The sequence below is a fragment of the Acomys russatus genome, chromosome 2, assembly GCF_903995435.1.
Source record: "Acomys russatus chromosome 2, mAcoRus1.1, whole genome shotgun sequence".
In the NCBI taxonomy this organism is placed as follows: domain Eukaryota; kingdom Metazoa; phylum Chordata; class Mammalia; order Rodentia; family Muridae; genus Acomys; species Acomys russatus.
In genome coordinates this window covers 9,361,006-9,379,776 of record NC_067138.1, presented here as the reverse complement: position 1 = coordinate 9,379,776, position 18,771 = coordinate 9,361,006, and the positions used below count along the sequence as shown (strand labels likewise).

Below are 18,771 nucleotides of genomic sequence, written 5' to 3'. Positions count from 1 at the left end.
GTCAACACATTTTACCTCCTGTTTCTGCAGGCAGCTTGATCTGATGTTCAGGAAGGAACAACTGACTTGGATATTTGTTTGTTTGTTTCCTTTCTTCTTTCTTTCTTTCTTTTTTTTTGAAAGTTTTTCGAGACAGGGTTTCTCTGATTAACAGCCTTGGCTGTCCTGGAACTCCTTTGTAGACCAGGCTGGTCTCCAACTAATAGAGATCCACCTGCCTCTGCCTCTGCTGGGATCAAAGGTGGTGTGAGCCGCCACTACCCCGCTAAATGTCCTTTAGTAATGGAAAGACATTTCCCATCGTCTTTGGTCCTTCTTTTCCTATTTTTCAGACCTTGGAAACTTCATACCTATTAAAAACTACACCTGCTTGTAAATAGTTTTACCAGGCTTTGAATATTTTTTACATCCAAAATAGTTTTGTGTTTTGTTTTTGTTGTTGTTGTTGTTTTTACCAAAAGAGATTTTTAAAAAATCTCTCTTCAAAAATATGGCTTTTAAGGTGGATGTGAGGTTACATGCCTGTATGTCCACAGGAAGCTGAGGTGCGGTGTTACATGCCTGTATGTCCACAGGAAGCTGAGGTGCGGTGTTACATGCCTGTATGTCCACAGGAAGCTGAGGTGCGGTGTTACATGCCTGTATGTCCACAGGAAGCTGAGGTGCGGTGTTACATGCCTGTATGTCCACAGGAAGCTGAGGTGCGGTGTTACATGCCTGTATGTCCACAGGATGCTCAGAGAGGACGACTGTGTGTCTGAGGACAACTTGGGCTACATACTTAAGAATCTGTCTCAAAAAACCAAAAATAAATAAATTTAAAAACAAACAAACAAACAATAAACCAGGGGCTGAAGAGGTGCTCAGTGGTTAAGAGAACTGGCAGCTCTTCCAGAGGACCTATTTTCAATTCCTAGCACCGACAAACAGTTCACAACTCAACTCCATTTCCAGAGGATCCAGTACCCACTTCTGGCCTTCTTGGGCACTGCACACAGATGATGCACATACGTTCAGGCAAAACACTTACACACATGCAATAAAAATACATAAATTTTCTGGGCGTGGTGGCACATGCCTTTAATCCCAGCACTCAGGAGGCAGAGGCAGGTGGATCTTTGTGAGTTCGAGGCCAGCCTGGTCTAGAAAAGCCAGTCCAGGACAGCCAAGGCTACACAGAGAAACCCTGTCTCAAAAAAGCAACAACAAAAAACAAAAGAAAAAAAACCATAAGTTTAAGCCGGGCGTGGTAGCGCATGCCTTTAATCCCAGCACTCGGGAAGAAGAGGCAGGCAGATCGCTGTGAGTTCGAGGCCAGCCTGGTCAACAAAGCGAGTCGAGGACAGCCAAGGCTACATAGAAAAACCCTGTCTCAAAAAACGAAAAAACAAAACAAAACAAAAAAACCATAAGTTTAATTTTTAAAAATTCTTGCCGGGTGTGGTGGTGCACCCTTTAATCCCAGCACTTGAGAGGTAGAGGCGGCGGATCTCTGTGAATTGGAGGCCAGCTTGGTCTACAAAGTGAGTCCAGAACAGCCAGGGATACACAGAGAAACCCTGTCTCGAAAAGCCAAAAACAAAACAAAACAAAAAAGAGAATGAACAGTGGCAACAAGGTGAGGTATCTGGTAATTACCTAGGTTTAATCATTATACAATGAAACTTGCTCTGTAGACCAGGCTGGCCTTGAACTCACAGACATCTGCCTGCTGGGTGCTGGGGTTAAACCGCTGTGCCACCACTACTGAGCCATAGTCATACTTATCCCCCCAAGCTCCTCCTGGGCTAAAGTGGCCCTTCTGCCTCACTCTTCTGATGAGCTGGGTCTGTAACCCTGTGTGGCTACTGAAAAGCTGAAAGTCTATACAGTATACCCACCCCGCCCCCACCCAGCCAACAGCTGCTGAAGGACTATGTCTACGACCTGTATATATCTATGTCTATTAATCATTTTTGTCTACTTGACTGGATTGGAGTCACCAGGGAAACACACCTCTGGGCTCGTTTGTGAAGGCAATTCCAGAGAGGTTTAACGCAGGGAAGACCTACCCTGAATGTAGGCAGCAACATTCCACGGGCTGGGGTCCCTTATCAGTAAAAAGGAGGGGCTGGAGAGATGGCTCAGCGGTTAAGAGCACTGGCTGCTCTTCCAGAGGTCCCAGCGACCACAGGGTGGCTCACAACCATCTATAGTGAGATCTGATGACCTCTTCTGGCTTGCGGGTGTACACGCAGGCATAGCACTCATATACAAAATGTTTTAAAATAAAAAAATAAAATAAAATAAAAATAGAAAAAGATTGGGCATCTGGTTTCACAGACAGCCTGTTGCCTTCAGCCTCCCAGCCTAGCGTCTGTTCTTGTCATCACCTGCCACACTGCACAAGGAAAATGATGTGGAGAGTCGGAGACATCCAAAGATTGCATGCCAACATGGTACCAGCAGGTATCCCTCCAGACACCACTGGGCCACACTCCTCTTGGCCCTCTGCCTCTGCCTCACGATGATGTCTCAGATACAGGATATGTGAGAGGAGGAGGGAGGAGAAGGCCGAGGCCGGAAGCTAAGTGAATTGACCATGTTGGAAGAAAAGTCTGGGGTTGTCCCGAGCTAATGGTGGGACATCATTACAAGGCAGAGATAAGAAAGAAGCAACTTCCTAGTAGGCACCCTGAGTTTGAGAAAGAAGCTTAAGAGGAACGGAACCCAGCAATCTCCGAGCATCTTAGAGAACCTTCTGAAGGAGGCAGACTTTAGGAGCCCAAGATGGGACAAAAATGACAAAGGAATTCTCAGAGAGAGGGTGATCCTCCTAGACGCTCTTTAACGGAACCAAGCTCTCTGGAGACATGAGGGAGGGCTGTCCATCCCTCTTCTGACCCAGGTAGAAGATTCTGGAGCCTTAGGCTGGAAAAGTCATTGTGCGTTCAGAGCTTAATGAGCTATTTGTTTTGTTTTATTGGTTTTTCTAGACAGGGTCTCTCTGTGTAGCCTTGGCTGTCCTGTACTTGCTTTGTAGACTAGGCTGGCACTTTTACCCACTGAGCCACCTCAGCCACCTCTATATTCTAACAAGCCTTTGCTGTGGCAAGCTCAGTCTCAAGGCTTCTCATATACAGACAGTTTCCAGGACCAAGGGCCATTACGTTCCTCCTCCCCACTTTCTCCTCACTCTGTGACTGCTGCTTCTGTTTTAGTATGCCATGACCAGAAGAGGACATCAGATCCTTCTCAAGGGAAGTTACAGATGGTTGTGAGCCACCAAGTGGGCACTGGGACTCAAACTCATATCCTCTGGAAAAGCAGGCAGTCCTCTGAACCACTGAGCCATCTCTCCAGCTCCTGTTCTTATAACTCAGGCTGGACTTGTACTCCCGGTAATCCTCCTGCCTCAGCCTTTAAAGTGCTGAGCCTCTACAGGCACATCACGCCATGCCAGGCACCATAAATTTCCCCGTGCAATAAAAAATAAGCAGCAAGTTCGGGTCATTTTCAGTCCCTTCCAACTTTGATGTATGAGCTTTTAGAATTTCCAGGTTCCAGTCTCCCATCCTAAGAGCACGAGGCAGGCTGGCCAGTCCTTGTTAGGAGGCAGCCTGTCTGTGGTTTGGCACCACTGCCCAGCAGGCATTTATTAAATCAGTGGGATGTGGTCCCTGCTGGCCTGGAAGAGAACATTAAACTCCAAAAACTTCCTCCAGCAGGGCCTCCTTTGGAGAGTGCTGCTCCGAGGGGCGAGGAACAAACCATTTAGGTTCTTGGCTCTACTCCAAGATCTGCTCACTAGTGTTGCCCTGTCTGCAGAGAACCAGTGACTGGAAACATCTGGAAGGCTGCTTGAGACCGGGTGGCTTTGCTCTCCCCACTTTGGAGCGCCTGTTCTTGACTCTGGTAATCCATGCTGACCTTTGCCAATGCCCCTTCCCCTCCAATCTTCGGCACGTCGTTGGGCAACAGCCCTCTAATAAAATCCACATGAACCCAGCTGCTAGCAGCTTCTGGAAGGGCTCTAACACCTGCCTCAGCATTCCTTGAGCCCAGTAGCAAGGCAAAAAGAAGGCTGAGACCAAACCCTTGCACCTTGGGGGTCTTACAGTGGCATTTCAGAGAAAGCCAGCGAGCAGCAGAGGTCAGGGGAAAAAACGGCAGCGAGAAGTCTGCTGAACGTGGGGAAAGTGGTTCTGGGTGAAAGGCATGTGCATAATGACATGGCCTGGGCAGAGCCTGTGGGCCTGGGCTGGCCTCGTTGTCTACCTCAATCATGCTGACAAGGCTCATTACTCTGGGAGATGGGCCGGGTAAGAGGTGAGGGTCCATGTGAGATTCCGGGTTGCCTATTCCCAGCTCTGTTTTGTTTGGCTTTGGTTTTGGTTTTTCAAGACAGGATCTTTCTGTGTAGCCTTGGCTGTCCTGGACTCCCTTTGTAGACCAGGCTGGCCTCGAACTCACAGTGATCTGCCTGCCTCTGCCTCCCAAGCGCTGGGATTAAAGGCCTGTGCCACCACCGCCCGGCCCCAGCTCTGTTTTGGCCCAGGCAGCCCAAAGTTTTGGATCTGAAATATTTCCTATGCAACTACAAAATATGTGGGTGCTGGAGAGAGTAACTGAAAAAAAAAAAACATCCAGTTTCTGCACTCCAGTTCTATTGGCTTGGAAATTCCAACTCTGTGGGTCTGTCTGTGGGGGAGGAGGAACCTGGAGTTGCAGACGCAGAGGGGTTACCCTAGATGTACTGGGCTTTCTCCAGTCTCATCCCAGAGCCCTTGGCTTCCTGGAGTACAGTGTTTGGATACAGGGCTCCCCTGGTTTACACAAGTCAGGATGGCCAGGAGTCCCTCTGGTTAAATCCATAGAGCTCTGAATAACTTTGGTTTTCTTTTCCCTAGCTCATGGCATGAATCCAAGAAAACAGACACGGGTTAAAAGGGCATGTAAGCTGCTTGAAGTGTATTTAGGATACAATTTCTGGGGCTGGCACTTTAAATATTTACCTCTCCTTTGCTTTTGAACTTAGCTAAAATTCTTGCTTGCTCCTATTTTAAAAGTAATTATCTTCTATGCTAGGGATTGAATCCAGGGCTTCCCTGATCTCACCTGAGAGTGCCAAGTTAATTTTCATTTCACCAACCTATCTGCTCTTGGTTGTGACAAGACCAGCACATCCTGCCTGGGTGGGAGGGTGGGCTTATCTCCAAAAACCCTAAGGATGCAGTGGAAGCAGTTGTTCTGGTCAGCTCAGGCCGGTGTGGAGCAGAGAAACTGGTGTCCTTCTTGGAGGGTTGCCTTCATCTCCTCGAACTGAGCCAACTGGCAGGCCTCATCCAGGCCCAGCCAGCGGTACGCTTGATGCTCCTGGGAGAGGCGGATCTGTACAGCAGAGTCTTTCACCTCCGCCAGCCAGTAAATGACTGTTTTAGGCTTCTTCCTGGCCACATAATTGAGCTCCCTTCTGAAGCCCTCGATGATGGTCAGCTGGCTTGCTTCTATGCCCGTTTCCTCCCGAGTCTCACGTAGGGCTGTTTCTAAGTCATTCTCTCCAGGGTCCACATGGCCTGGTTAGGAGAAAAGAAAGAAGAAATCTTCAGTAGTAAGCAAAGCTGAGTGTTTCCAGGACAGATGATATAAAGATAAGATAGGGTCTGCAGTGACTTTTCCTAGGAGTCCCTGGGCTACAGGAAGTGTGGAGATGGTCACCATCCTAGCATGCTTAGGAAGAGTTACAGGGCAGGCGGCGTCTGGTTCTCAGGGTCTGAGAAACCCCTTCCTACTCCATCTTTTAGAGAGTGAAACAAATGTGTCTGGCAAGTCAGACTCAGATGCTGCTTCCAGGCTCTGCTGTGCTGAGTATGGAGCCATGTGCTTGGGAGGTAGGTGCCCCACCCCTAAGCAACATCCCCATCCCAGAATAGTTGCTGCCTTCAGGTGTTGAGATGGCTTTCTTCAGATCTCTGCTTTCCTATTCTTTTGAGTCTCTCGGCAAGGTTGGGGGCTAGCTGAACCATCCAGTGAGGATGCAGCCCTCCACAGTTCACAGGCGCAAACCCGGCCCTGCTGCACCAGCAGCTGTTTCCAAGGAGCCATCAAGGCTTTTCAGATTGTTTTCATCTTCCTAACTGAGCAAGGCCAGATCTCAGATTCACAGGGAAAGTCCTGATGGGAACTTAAGACTAAGGACAAGCCAAGAGCCAGTTCTAAGAAAATTTGTTGGCGAGACCCAAATCCAAGCAGACAGCTGCCAAGAAACTGTTGCAGCAGAGCTTGAGGCTCTGCAGACTGCAGTGGCCCCAGATCTACCCCGAGGCCTTTCCCACAAAGCCGTAGTGTCCCAGAAGCAATGACAGGGTTCTGGTAACCCCTATCTACTCCTGGCTCTGGAAAGTTGCTGAGCGGCCCCTCCTGGTTCAGGTGCTCATGGGGAGCAGGAAGTGAAAACTGTTCCCTTCTTGGCCTGGGAGTGGAGCTGTGCACTAAGCATTCTACCTCCCAGGGGTCTGCACAGCAGCCTAGGGGCTGCTGAATGGAAAAATAGGATCTTAGCACTTAAGGAATGCATTTAGCTCTCACTTCTGGGGCAAGTTTTTCTGCAAACACATCTATGTGTGCACAAAGACACGCTGATAATGTACTGAGGAGAAGCAGGAGGGACACTGTGTCAGGGCCTCCTTAGCTACAGACTCCATCTTGTGAACAGTCTCCATCTTGTACTAAGCTAAATTCCCAGAATGGCTCCAATTCCCAGATTCAGCTTCAGAGTCAAATGTCCCCGATGCGTTTAGACAGCAATGTCTCACCTGTGCTTTGTTGGTTATCACACAGTGGGGACCAAATCCTAGCACCAGCTGAATGAGCTCCTATTGGCTGGCCTAGACCTAGGCCAAGCTACCAAGAAAGCCATCTGAGATACTTGACATAGACATCCACTTAAGATACCCCTTAAGATGCCTGATATGAAATATGTTGGAACACACCACATATGTGTGTACCTGATTAGATGCCCGACCCCCACCTCATTTGTGGGTTTTCTGCTTTTAAAAACACAGTTTGGATCCCAAACTCAGCTGTCTCCCTGATATATCAGTTTTTGAATAAAGATACTTTTTGTTGGCTCAAACTTGGTTTTCATAGTGGCTTGTTACCCAAATCCTCTGACCCTAACAACTGGTGGTGACAGGAGACGCTGATTCAGGGTGCCACTCCCTGCAGCTGTCTGAGAATCTGAGTACACCCCTCCCAGCAGCATTTATTCAGTTTGCTGCCTACTAATGCTAGCAGGGTAATTTCATCCCAGGCCAAAAAGGAACTGATTGGGAGAGGCCCTTTGACATCTAGTGAGAGGCCCAGCAGTGTGATCAGGAGCTAAGTGTGAACATTCCTATTTACAGTATTTGTGACACCTCTCTTTTACCTCCTTCTTCCCGTGCAACGCAAATGTGCAAACATTTCTGCTTCGTTTTCTCCCAACCTCAGATATCTGCCTGTGCCTCCCCATCCTACTGTTTTTACCTGTCTGGTGGCTGTTGACCCTGGGTCTTCATCCCAGCAGCTGTCACAGCCAATCTGTTCCTGCTCACTGGGACCATCCCAATGGCCTCAGTCAAGGGTGGCTTCACCACCCCACCCAACCTGCAGCAGAGTTGGATTTTTAAAAAAAGATTTATTTATTCTTATATTTTGACTTTATGTGCATTGGTGCTTTGTCTGCATGCATATCTGTATGAGGGTGTCAGATCCGCTGGAACTAGAGTTACAGACAGTTGTCAGCTGCCATGTGGTTGCTGGGAATTGAACTCAGGACCTCTGGAAGAGCAGCCAGTGCTCTTAACCACTGAGCCATCTCTCCAGCCCCCAGAGTTGGACTCAATAAAGATATTAAGCAAGAGGATTTTGGTTTTGTTTGTTTGTTTTTCAAGTCAATGTTTCTCTGTGTAACCTTGGCTGTCCTGGAACTTGCTCTGTAAACCAGGCTGGCCTCGAACTCAGAGATTCTCCTGCCTCTGCCTCCTGAGTGCTGGGGCTAAAGGTGTGCACCACCATGCTGCCTGGCAGCATGAAGATTAACAGAAAAAGAGACACTCAGACAAAGTAAGATACACCCAGTTGCATAGGTGTGGGCTTCAAAGGGAGTTAATAAAAAAACCACATGCTGAGATGGGTTCAGACTCCTCAAGGGACAGTCACTCTGTTTACTGCTCCCTGTGCTGACTGCCTTCTCTTTTAGGAACAGCTGAGGGAATCTTCTGTACCCTTATGACGGCATCCAGAATGCTAGTAGGTTAAAAACTAGCCTGCTTCCAAACACATCTTGGTCACGTCTAAGGCTCTAGGTCTCTGGTCTTCACTGTGCTGCCTCCTGAAGACCCTTCTAGCTCTATCCTGGGTCCTCAGGGAAGAAGCCAGGGCAAAGGAGGCTGCTGAGGCTACAACCTCAAGGCCTCTGTGACCTTCACAGCCACTTGGGCTCAGAAGGACCCTGTCATTCTCATCCTTCCATTCCTGCCAGAATACGCAGATGGCCTATGATTAGGAAACCCAGCTCCTCTGTGCGTCTAACAACTCCAGACATGTGGTCCACACAAGAAAACCCTAGTAAGGGGAACACTAAACAAAGAAGCAAAGGAGCTTGATCAAATTACATCAGAAAAGGAGCAGGAAGAAAGCTGGCGATTCTTAAGTCAACCTCTACTCTGACAGATGAGACACTCAAAGCCCAGCCATTACTCAGCGTCAACACCCCCAGTTCCCAGCCCAGTGGCTCTTCTCCTGTCCTAGCCCTTCATGAGCTGGAGCACAGGCGAGTGAGCCAGAGACACAGGCGCTAGGCCTGGCCTGGGTGGAGGCCTGAGACACAGACAGGACTAAGTGCCCCTGCCTCTCCCACCCCCTCCTGCTGCACAGTTGCTGGAGAGCACATCCTGGCAGGGTGGATTTCCGAGCCAAGCTTGGCATCTCCCCATAAGCCAACCCCTGTCACTGTCACCGCACCTTTGGGAGGAGTCCAGTGATGAATGCCATCTGACGCCTGCAGCAGCAGGAACTCGATTGTAGTGTTGTCCACCTTGGGAACGAGGTGTCTTCGGAAGACAATCAAGCCACATGCCCTCAGGGCCATGACTTAGCTATGAAGTTAAAAAAAAAGACATGAACCACTGGGAAGCTATACACAAGAGGGAAAGTCACTCATGGGGCAGGGGGTAGCTGGGGAATAGCAAGGACTGGCTAACAGTGATCTCACAACCCACAGAAAAAGACAGCACGCCACGGAATGGAGGTTAGTTGTTGTTGTTAACTTGACACAAGCTAGTCATCTGAGAAGAGGATGCCTCGGTTGAGAAGATGCCTCCATGAGGCTGTCGCGTAGGCAAGCCTGAGGAGCATTTTCTTGATTCACAGTTGATGTGGGAAGGCCCAGCCCACTGGAGGTGGTGTCACCCCTAGGCAGGAGAAACCGGGTTCTATAAGAAAGCAGGCTGAACAGCCAGGTGTGGTAGTGCATGCCTTTAATCCTTAAAAACTCAGGAGGAGGAGACGCAGAGGCAGCTGGGGCTCTCTGAGTTTGAGGACAATCTGGTCTACAGAGCCAGTTTCTGGACAGCTATAGCGCACATACACACACACACACACACACACACACACACACACACACACACACACACCAGAGGAGAAAGTCAGTAGGTGGCGGCTTCAGTTTGTACCTTGACTCCCTGCAGCAGGAACTGTGTACTGTGAGCTGAAATCCTTTCCTCCTCAAGTTGTTTTTGATCACGGTATTTTATCACAACCATAGAAACCTAACCAATATAGAGGGGAATCCAGGAATCGGGGAACAAACCTTTGTGTCAGGAGGCCTCTGCCCCACGCTCCCTGTGGCACGCGGGGCTTGTGTGTATTTGTTATGAGACCACAAAGACTCAGACACAAATCCACTGAAACAGAAGAGATCCTAGAATGGGAGAAATGCAACCCAAGTGCTATAATCAAACCCACAATCCCATCCCCCCACCCCAGCGCTGCTCCTGAGGCCTTAGAGCAGGGACTGCAACACTGTTTTCTTGTGACTTAGTGGGGTCGCTTAGGTAGTCTGGAACACTGAGGCATTTTGGTTCATTTCCAGACTCCTATGTCTGTAAGTCATATGTGCGTGTGGTCCAAATGAGAAGCACAGGCAAACCAGCGCAAGCATTCTCAGCGTGATCCTGGGGCCTAGATTTGGGTTGAGCTCTGACACTAGTGGACGAAAACAGTTTCTCCGAAGGAGGCAGCTATGAGGACTGCATTTGTCTTCTTCCTTTCTTTCTCTCCCCCTCTATATTTCTTGTGTTGGGGGGGGTCTCACTAACGTAGTCCAGGCTGACCTCAAATCTACAGAGCTCCACCTGCCTCTGTCTCCAGAATTCTTTTGTTTGTTTCTTTGTTTGTTTGTTTGTTTTGGTATAGTCTTGGCTGTCCTGGACTGGCTTTGTAGACCAGGCTGGCCTCGAACTCACAGTGATCCACCTGCCTCTGCCTCCCAAGGGCTGGGATTAAAGGCGTGCGCCACCACCACCCAGCTCAGAATTCTTAAAGTGTGTGCCCAACTGTGATTTGATTCTGTACTGTGCTAGAACGGTGCCTGGCACATACTAAAAAAAAAAAAAAAAAAATCAGTAGATTTCTGTATGCGGGGAGTACCATCGGGAAGGGGGCCACTGAGACAGCCCAGGGGGTAAAGTGCCTGTTGCACAAGCCTGACAACCCAGGTAAAGAATCAACACCAGAAAAGTTGTTCTCTGACCTCTACACACACACACACACACACACACACACACACACACCTGCTAATAAGGTACAGGTCCCAAAGGAAAAGCATGTGATAGCCACAGCCTGATCTCGTTTGAAGGATTACAGCAGGCTTACTGAAAGCGGGATGTTGGAGCAGAGAAACAAGAGTCAGAGGGAGCCTACAAGGAAGGAGGGGAGAAGGTGGCTTGGGTGGAGGCTAACGCCCTGGGCAAAGGTCCTAAAGTGCGATGGCAGAACCTAAAGAAAGCCACCTGCTCTGTGCTGTGCTTCCTTGTGGGTGTTCACCCAAGATGGCTGCCAGGCATGATGGCCACACCTGGACTCCCAACACTGGGGAGACTGAAGCAGAGGGATTACTGCGAATTTAAGGCCAGCCTGGGCTACAGAGCAAACCTTTGTCTCAAACAAAAGAATGAACCAACAGAAAGAGGCACTTTCAGCTGTCAAAGGCATAGAAGTCAGGCCCACCCAGCTTCTCAGGGATAAACCACCTTTCCCTCCCTCCTCTCCTTCTTTTACGCACCTCTCTCTCTCTCTCTGTCTCTCTCTCTGTCTCTCTCTCTCTCTCTCTGCTGGGATCAAAATGAAGGCAGCACTCATGCATATTAGACAAGTGTTTTATCACCAAGTTACAAACTTAGATGCCTAAATCATTCTAAACTGCTGAGTGGGAGGTTCTTGAGGACTAGAAATGAACTCAGTGTTGTAGGAAACAGTCTGTGTATGCGGGTGTGGTGCTACACATATTTAATCTCATCACTCTGGAGCTCTGTGAGTTCGAGGCTAGCCAGTGAGACCTGGCCCACATGAAACTTAGGCATGGTGACTCCCACCTGTAATCTCAGTACTTGGGAGGTGTGGGCAAGAGGGTCATGAGGTCATGCTCAGCTACATAGTGAAGTAAGGCCCAACTTGGGCTAACTGATGCTATAAAATACACACACACACACACACAAAACCAACAACAACAACAACAAAACACCTTGTAACATTAAAAAGAAAGACAGAGGGATGAACAGATGGCTCAGAAGTTAAGAGGACCCAAGTTCGGTTCCCAGCATCAACACTGGGCAGCTCACAAACACCTGTAACTCCAGATTTTTAGAGGAATTCCTTCCTCTGGCCTCCGTGGGCACTTCATTGACACACACAACTGAAAATAATAAAAAATGATTCTTTTTTTTATTTTTGAGAGAGGGTTTCTATAAATCTACTTTTTTTTTAAAGCAGAAATAATACCCATCGGTGTGGGAATGATTAGTTACATCTCTGTGGCACACACACATACACCGTTAAACATGGGGCATGGTGGCGCACACCTTTAATGCCAGCACTCAGGAGGCAGGGCCAGGTGGATCTCTGTGAGTTCAAGACCAATCTGGTCTACAGAGCAAGTTCCAAGACAGCCAAGACTACTCAGAGACTCCCTGCCTTGGGGCGGGGGGTGGGGGGGAGGAAGATAGAACCAAATGTTCTGGCTGTAAGAAAATATTTTTGGCTATATTAACTGAAGAAAGCATGGTACAGAATATGTATAATGAGATCTTTTCTTGAGTTAAAAATTCATATGGAAAGTAACAGTTCATAGGCGTTTCCAAAACACCATGTTCTGTTTTCCCGACTCCTCTGTGCTGAGAACATCCCCCATTCTGGAAGCTGCAAGGAAACACCTTGTCACTGCAAGTTACTGAACGAGGGTTTTAGTCATTGGTTTAGTTCATGTAGAAACAGGTCATTGTCCCTATGTCCTTCCCACAGGGACGATTAGAAAGTAACAGAAACAGGGCACCTTTTTCCAGCCCCTCAAAGAGCCCATACACATGAATGCTGGAGCTCTAGGTAAGCTTAGGAATCTAAGACTAGAGAGGACATTGGCCTTCCTCAGACGCAAGCCCCAGTATGTTGCTCCTCACCACTACCACCACAAATGGAACGTGAGAAAAGAAAGGTGCCCTCCCACGTGAAGGATGAGAACGGAAGGCCTTGGGTGGCTATGTAGGGCCACAGAAAAGAAGAAAGGTTAGTATTTTCCTTTGAAGAGGAATGGAGTGGGGAGAAAATCTTAGGCCAGCAGAAAAGGTACGTTTCAGCAGTATGTAAAGAAGCTGCACTGAAGCAGCAGTCTGGCCTACAGTTCGTGCAGAACAGGCAAGAACAGGTGCTCACCCTATGGATGCTCCCAGGGAAGACAGGGCGTCTAGAAGGGAGGGCTCCCCATCGCCCTCTCAGTAGCGTGGCTCAAGTCAGCTGTAAACTAGAAGCCTAGCCCCAACTTCATATAAACAACTCTCCCTACTTACCCCTCTAACACAGATTGTTTATTTACGGTCATCATTACTGTGTGACACAAAGTTATGGCATGGCACATGTGTGGAATTCTCTCCATCTTTACATGCCCCAGTGATTGGACTCACTGTCAAGTATACAGCAAGCACTTTACCTGCTAAGGCATGTTGCTGGCCCCTACTTTTAACTTTTTTTTTTTTAAAGATTTATTTCATTATTATGTATACAGTGTTTTGCCTGCATGTATGCTGGGTATGCCAGAAGAGGCTATCCGATCACATTATAGATAGTTGTCAGCCATCATGTGGTTGCTGGGAATTGAACTCAAGACCTCTGGAAGAGCAGCTGGTGCTCTTAACCTCTGAGCCATTTCTCCAGCCCTACTTTTGTTGTTGTTGTTTGTTTGTTTGTTTGTTTGTTTGTTGAGACAGGGTTTCTCTGTGTAACCCTGGCTGTCCTGGACTCACTTTGTAGACCAGGCTGGCCTCGAACTCACAGCAATCTACCTGCCTCTGCCTCTGGAGTGCTGGGATTAAAGGCGTGCGCCACCATGGCCGGCTACTTTTAACTTTTGAAGTATCACCTTTTCTATGAAGTCTTCTGGCTCATAATAACTCCATGGCCTCTAGTAAGACTCAATCTGAGAAAACTTTGACTCTCGGAAATTTAAGGATTTATCATAAGGAGTGTATGTGTGCTGCTGGGGCTGAAACACTGGAATCTGCGCATTCCAGGCAAGCACTCTACCACTAAGCTACACTCCCAGTCCTTGGTTCTTCATGGCAGGATATTAACATATAGGTCATGTTTGGTCTTGAGCTCATTATGTAGTTCAAGCTGGCCTCAACTCTGAGATCCTCCCACCTCAGCACAAACTATGTCCAGCTCAGGGTTATATTTCGTGTACTTTGGGAACTGGTAGAGAAGCCCATGCAAGTCAGTCACCCCACATCTGTTGTTGGGTCTAATATTAGCAGTCCGGGGGTGGGGTTGGATGTGAGGTGCAAGGGAGCAAGGACAAAACTAAAAAAGCATGAGAGCAAATTGAGACCCGCGAGGACAACTGGAATTCAGGAAGATAAACCACAACTGTAGATTTCCTTTTATTGTTTCTAGACTTGGTGACACGGGTGACCAGCAGGTAAAACCAGAGCCCTCTACAGATGAATGCCATCTGTCCTGGGATGTGAAAGAGCAGAAGGGGAGGAGTCTGCAGGCCTGGACACTGTCCTTCATGAGCAAGGTGCGCCAACAGACTGGAATTAAAGTCTACGTACTGCAGCCATGCCAGCTCTGCGCTGCAAAACATACTGGCTGCTCTATGACTCCAGCTTTCCAGGTCTCATGCAAAACTTCACAGTGGTCAGCACTGAGCTAAGACCATTAAGAAGGGAATTCCAGAGCTGTTGAGTTGGCTCAGTGCTGACGAGCTCTTGTTCCTGGAAAGGACCCAGGTTGGATTCCCCACATCCACATGGAGGCTCCCCAGTTCCTCGGGCACCAGGCTTGCATGTGTTGCACAGACATACATTTCAGCAAAACATTCAAATACACAAAATATTCTTTTTAAAAAGGGAATTCTGGGAAATGTAGTTCCAGTATAAACTAAACTGACACAGTCCAAAGCCACTTTGTAAGTATGCATCCCTTGTAAGGTAAGTCCCTTTTGGTACCTCTGGCAGGAAAGATCCAGATTCATAGTCTGTTTCCTTGGGACCCAGCTCAGCAGCTCTTAACAGATGTTCATTGACTCAACAGAACTCTCCCCCCTCCTCCCACTCAAACAAATGTTTAAGTATGTTCTGGGGCCCTGGGAAACAGCCCAGCGTGGCCTTGAAGAGTGCCATTTGCATAAAAGTCAATGGAGCTATTGTTAGTTTTCTGTTTTTTTGGAGAAGAGGGAGCTGAAACTATCCAGGGGCTTGAAAGTATTCAGCTCTCATACATTCTCCAAGTGGATTCAAACCTCAGGGGGTTAAAGAACACAGCATCCAATATGCAAATATGCCTGCAGCCAGGATTGCGGAGGTGAGAACTCCAGGCTGACAGCAGGCAATTCACACTTCAGAAAAGTGGCAGTGTGCCTGAGGTGGTTAGGAAAGGGGGGGAGAAAGCCCCCCCCCAACCAAAAGCCCTCAATGTCATTAGAAGGTTCCAGAAGCTAAGGGAAAGCTCTTGGCTTTCTCCACAGACAGAATTTCCTCACAGCCTAGGAGATTCAGGACCAATGTGGAGAAAAGAGAATTTACAGATCAATGGCTATGCTGCCACGGTTCTACATATTCAACAAATCAATCAAGAATGCCATAGTGCCTCCAAAAGCTCTCTCAAACACATATTTTCATTTGCTTGTTTATTTTTGTGGGGTCGAGACTGAACTTCACACACCTAAGGTAAGTGCTCTCCAGTGGAGCCACACTTTCAGCTTTTACATAACAGATTCCCCAAATCCTCCTCACGTTCCTGATGGTCTAAGTCCCTTAGAGCATCGTGTTTCAAGCCACCATGCTGTCAAGTATCAATACTGTTGTCACCTACACTGTGCAAAGTTTCTGACAACTGAAGTTTATAATGCTGTAAGGCCAGCCTTTAAGGCCAGGCATGGCAGCAATGCCTATCACCCCAGCATTCAGGAGCCTGAAACAGGAGAAGCATGTGTTAAAGATCCTTTCTCAAACAAACAAGCAAACGAGCTCAAAGGACAATCCTTTAAGATGTGTGAGTTTCTGAGGAAACTGAGATTTTAAGACAGGATCTCACTGTATAGCTCAGAAGGAGATACATTGACCAGGCTGGTCTTGAACTCAGAGATTTACCTCCCTCTGCCTTCAAGTGAACACAAAGGCCCTCACTAATGTGCCTTTCTCAAAGCTGAACTCTTAAGAAGGGTTAAGCCAGGCTCAGTAGCACGCACCTTCACCTGTCCTCTCAGTACTTAGAAGGCAGAGAGGCAGGAGGATTAGGATATCAAGGCCAGCTTTCATGATATATAAATCTGAAGTCTTCCAGGGTCACATAAATCCTGTCTCATTAAAAACAAGATAAACATAAAGAAAGATGAAAAGACTTGCTCAATGGCCTTGACGGCAGATAATGTGGATTTGAATCCAAAGAGATCTAACACCAAAGCTTGTAACCTTTTCCAACCTTTAACAGCTCTGCTTCACCATTAAGTAGCATGAAGGCACACGTGGCTCTAAGAACACACATGGTTAATAAAATCACCACCGGCTTTAAAGCTCCTTAGTCTTCAATCTGTACTCATCTGGACACTGTTTAGGATGTCTGGCTGGAAATTTTTCCATGGAACAGGTTTTAAGCGGGGGAGACAGTGGTCTTGTAGCCAAAGCCAACTCAGGTGGACAAAGTACAGCCGCAGCCCCCTAAAAGTGCCTATTTGACAACGAAGTCCAAGACTCTACTGCTGCTGAGACAGAGGAACCTAAAACCACATGTTTTGTCTAAACCTGGTGTCTAGAAAATTTGCACAGGCCGGTGACAAGAAAGACCAAGCCCGCTTGCTCTTAAGCAGCTCCAGGTGACTACCCCCTCTCTCCCAGTTCCCACATGGCAATGGTGTCTCAGACACCCTGCTCTGTTCTTGGAGGAAGAATAAGGCCTCCGTCTAGGATACAGGTTTTTTGGTAACAGTAATAAAAGAAAAGAAGCAAGAGGAAAAGCCGAAAGTGCTCCCTCAAGTACATCTTTCTCTGGGCAACTGGCATGGCACTCCCTTCTCTGGGAGACACGCTGCTGAGCCCCTTTGCAATCTTTGCTATTTGGCTGAGCGAGAAGACAGGAATTTTTTTTTTTTTTTAAACCTGTAATGACACACTGGCTGGTGTTCAGGATCAGACCAAAGTCAGACAAGGTTGAGACAAAAATATTTCTCAGGATAGTTGTATTATGTGGCCTCGTGGTGCCACCTGCTGTTCAGCTATGGAAAGCAAATGTAAGTGACTTCATACTGGAGCCTACAAAGAAAGGGGTTTCCCTTATTCATCTGTTGTCTGCTGAGCATGCCCTGCATGGCAGAGCTGAAGGGTAAATGTGAAATTGAACACTACAAATCTCTTTGAAAAGGTTCACAGCCTAGGGAAAACGAAAGGCATTCAGACAGATGTTACAAACTGCTGTTTCATAGCCGTAAGGATTTGTGTAAGACAGGAAGTAGATCTTTAGGTCAAAGGGCTAGCCTGTAAGGATGTGCATGTATGCATGCCCATGTGTGTTTCCCCCCTGGGTGCTAGGGTCAAACTTAGATCCTCAGACTCATACACTTTATGTCTAAACTGAGCCAAGTCCGGAGCTCCATTATAAAGATTTTGACGATGGTAGTATGAAAGTGAAGGCCAGACACTCTAGGCCAAGGAAGGAGTGTGCGCAAAGATCACATATACAAAATGGCATTCCATTGGTAAGCAGTTTAGTTTAATTTTATTTTTACTTTAGACAGGGTCTCACTATGTAGCCCTTGCTGACTCAGAACTCACTATGTAAATCAAGCTGGCTTTAAACTCTGGAATGCTGAGATTAAAGGTGTGCTACCATGTCTGGCTTAATATACATCCTGTAGGCAATAAAGACAACTGGTTTTAGGTGGAGTGTATTTTGGTCCGATTGACATCTTACAAAAGCATTTTGACAGCAAGCAAGGTAGAAAACAAATTAGAAGACTGTAGAAAAGAAGACGGAAAAAATAATAAAGAAAGAAAGAAAAAGAAGACGGTCACAAGCTTAGTCTCATCTATATATCTATATATATGTGCATGCATGCATTAGTGGGAAGGTGTCAGATCCCCCTAGAACTGGAGTTACAGACAGTTGTGAGCTGCCAGGTGGTGTTGGGAATTGAACCCAGGTCCTCTGGAAGAGCAGCCAGTGCTCCTAACCACTGAACCATCTCTCCAGCCCCAGGTCTATTTCTACTGCTTGTAAGTGACAGGAAAGTAGATGAATAAAAGCCTGAGAAAGGAGAGGGGGCTGCGTATGAGATATCTCAAACAATGTTGACAAAGTTGATATTTCAATGTCTAAATGAGAGATTTCCTAAGTTCAAGGGAACTGGACGAGGTGTTTGATTTGGGTAACTGGATGGAAGAGGAAGTAGCTACCCCTTTCCTTTTGAATCAAGTTGAATTTGAAGTGTTATAGACTACCCATAAGGTATGTGGAGACTGGGTCTAAAATGTAGTAATCTCTCATCCTACAGCCCATGTGTTGACTGGTTTCATGTCAAACTGACACAAGCTATACTCACTGGAGAGGATGGAGCCTCACTTGAGAAGATGTTTCCATGAGACTGAGGTATATGCAAACCTGTAGGGCATTTTCTTACTTAGTTACTGCGGTGGAAATGCCCAACCCACCGTGGGCGGGGCCATCCCCTGCACGGGTGGTCCTGCGCTCCTTAGGAAAGCAGGCTGAGCAGGCCACAGAGGGCCAACTAGTAAGCAGCACTGTTTCCTGGCTGCCACTTCAGGTCCTGCCTCCAGATTCCAGCCCTGTTTGCCTTCCTGTCCTGACTTCCTGTGGTGATGAACAGCGCTGTGGTAGGGTTAGCCAAGTGAATCTCTTCTTCCTCAAGTGGCTTTGATCATGGTGTTTCGCCACAGCAACAGAAACCCTGACTCAGACAAGCACTCCCCTTGAATTTGGGTAAGTCTGCCTACCTAACCACCTTTCCCATCTAGCGTTCCAAGT

At 47.6% G+C, this 18,771-nt stretch overlaps 1 protein-coding gene across 1 annotated transcript; it reads right to left on the bottom strand.

Moving 5' to 3' along the window:
- Positions 1-5,191: 5,191 nt before the first annotated feature.
- On the bottom strand, positions 5,192-9,156 carry Nudt2 (nudix hydrolase 2). The gene is made up of 2 exons (XM_051157869.1): positions 8,986-9,156; positions 5,192-5,555 (listed from the first exon to the last, which is right to left on the bottom strand). The coding sequence occupies exons 1-2, from the start codon at positions 9,110-9,112 to the stop codon at positions 5,239-5,241; spliced, it is 444 nt and encodes a 147-aa protein (XP_051013826.1). The 5' UTR covers positions 9,113-9,156; the 3' UTR covers positions 5,192-5,238.
- Positions 9,157-18,771: the final 9,615 nt, after the last annotated feature.

What these genes read in the sequence shown, in the direction of transcription:
- Nudt2 (XM_051157869.1), bottom strand. Translation starts at nt 9,112, where the DNA reads ATGGCCCTGAGGGCATGTGGCTTGATTGTCTTCCGAAGACACCTCGTT. An exon ending in TCACTGGACTCCTCCCAAAG is followed by an intron (nt 5,556 to 8,985) that starts GTGCGGTGACAG and finishes TCTCCTAACCAG; the next exon opens with GCCATGTGGACCCTGGAGAG.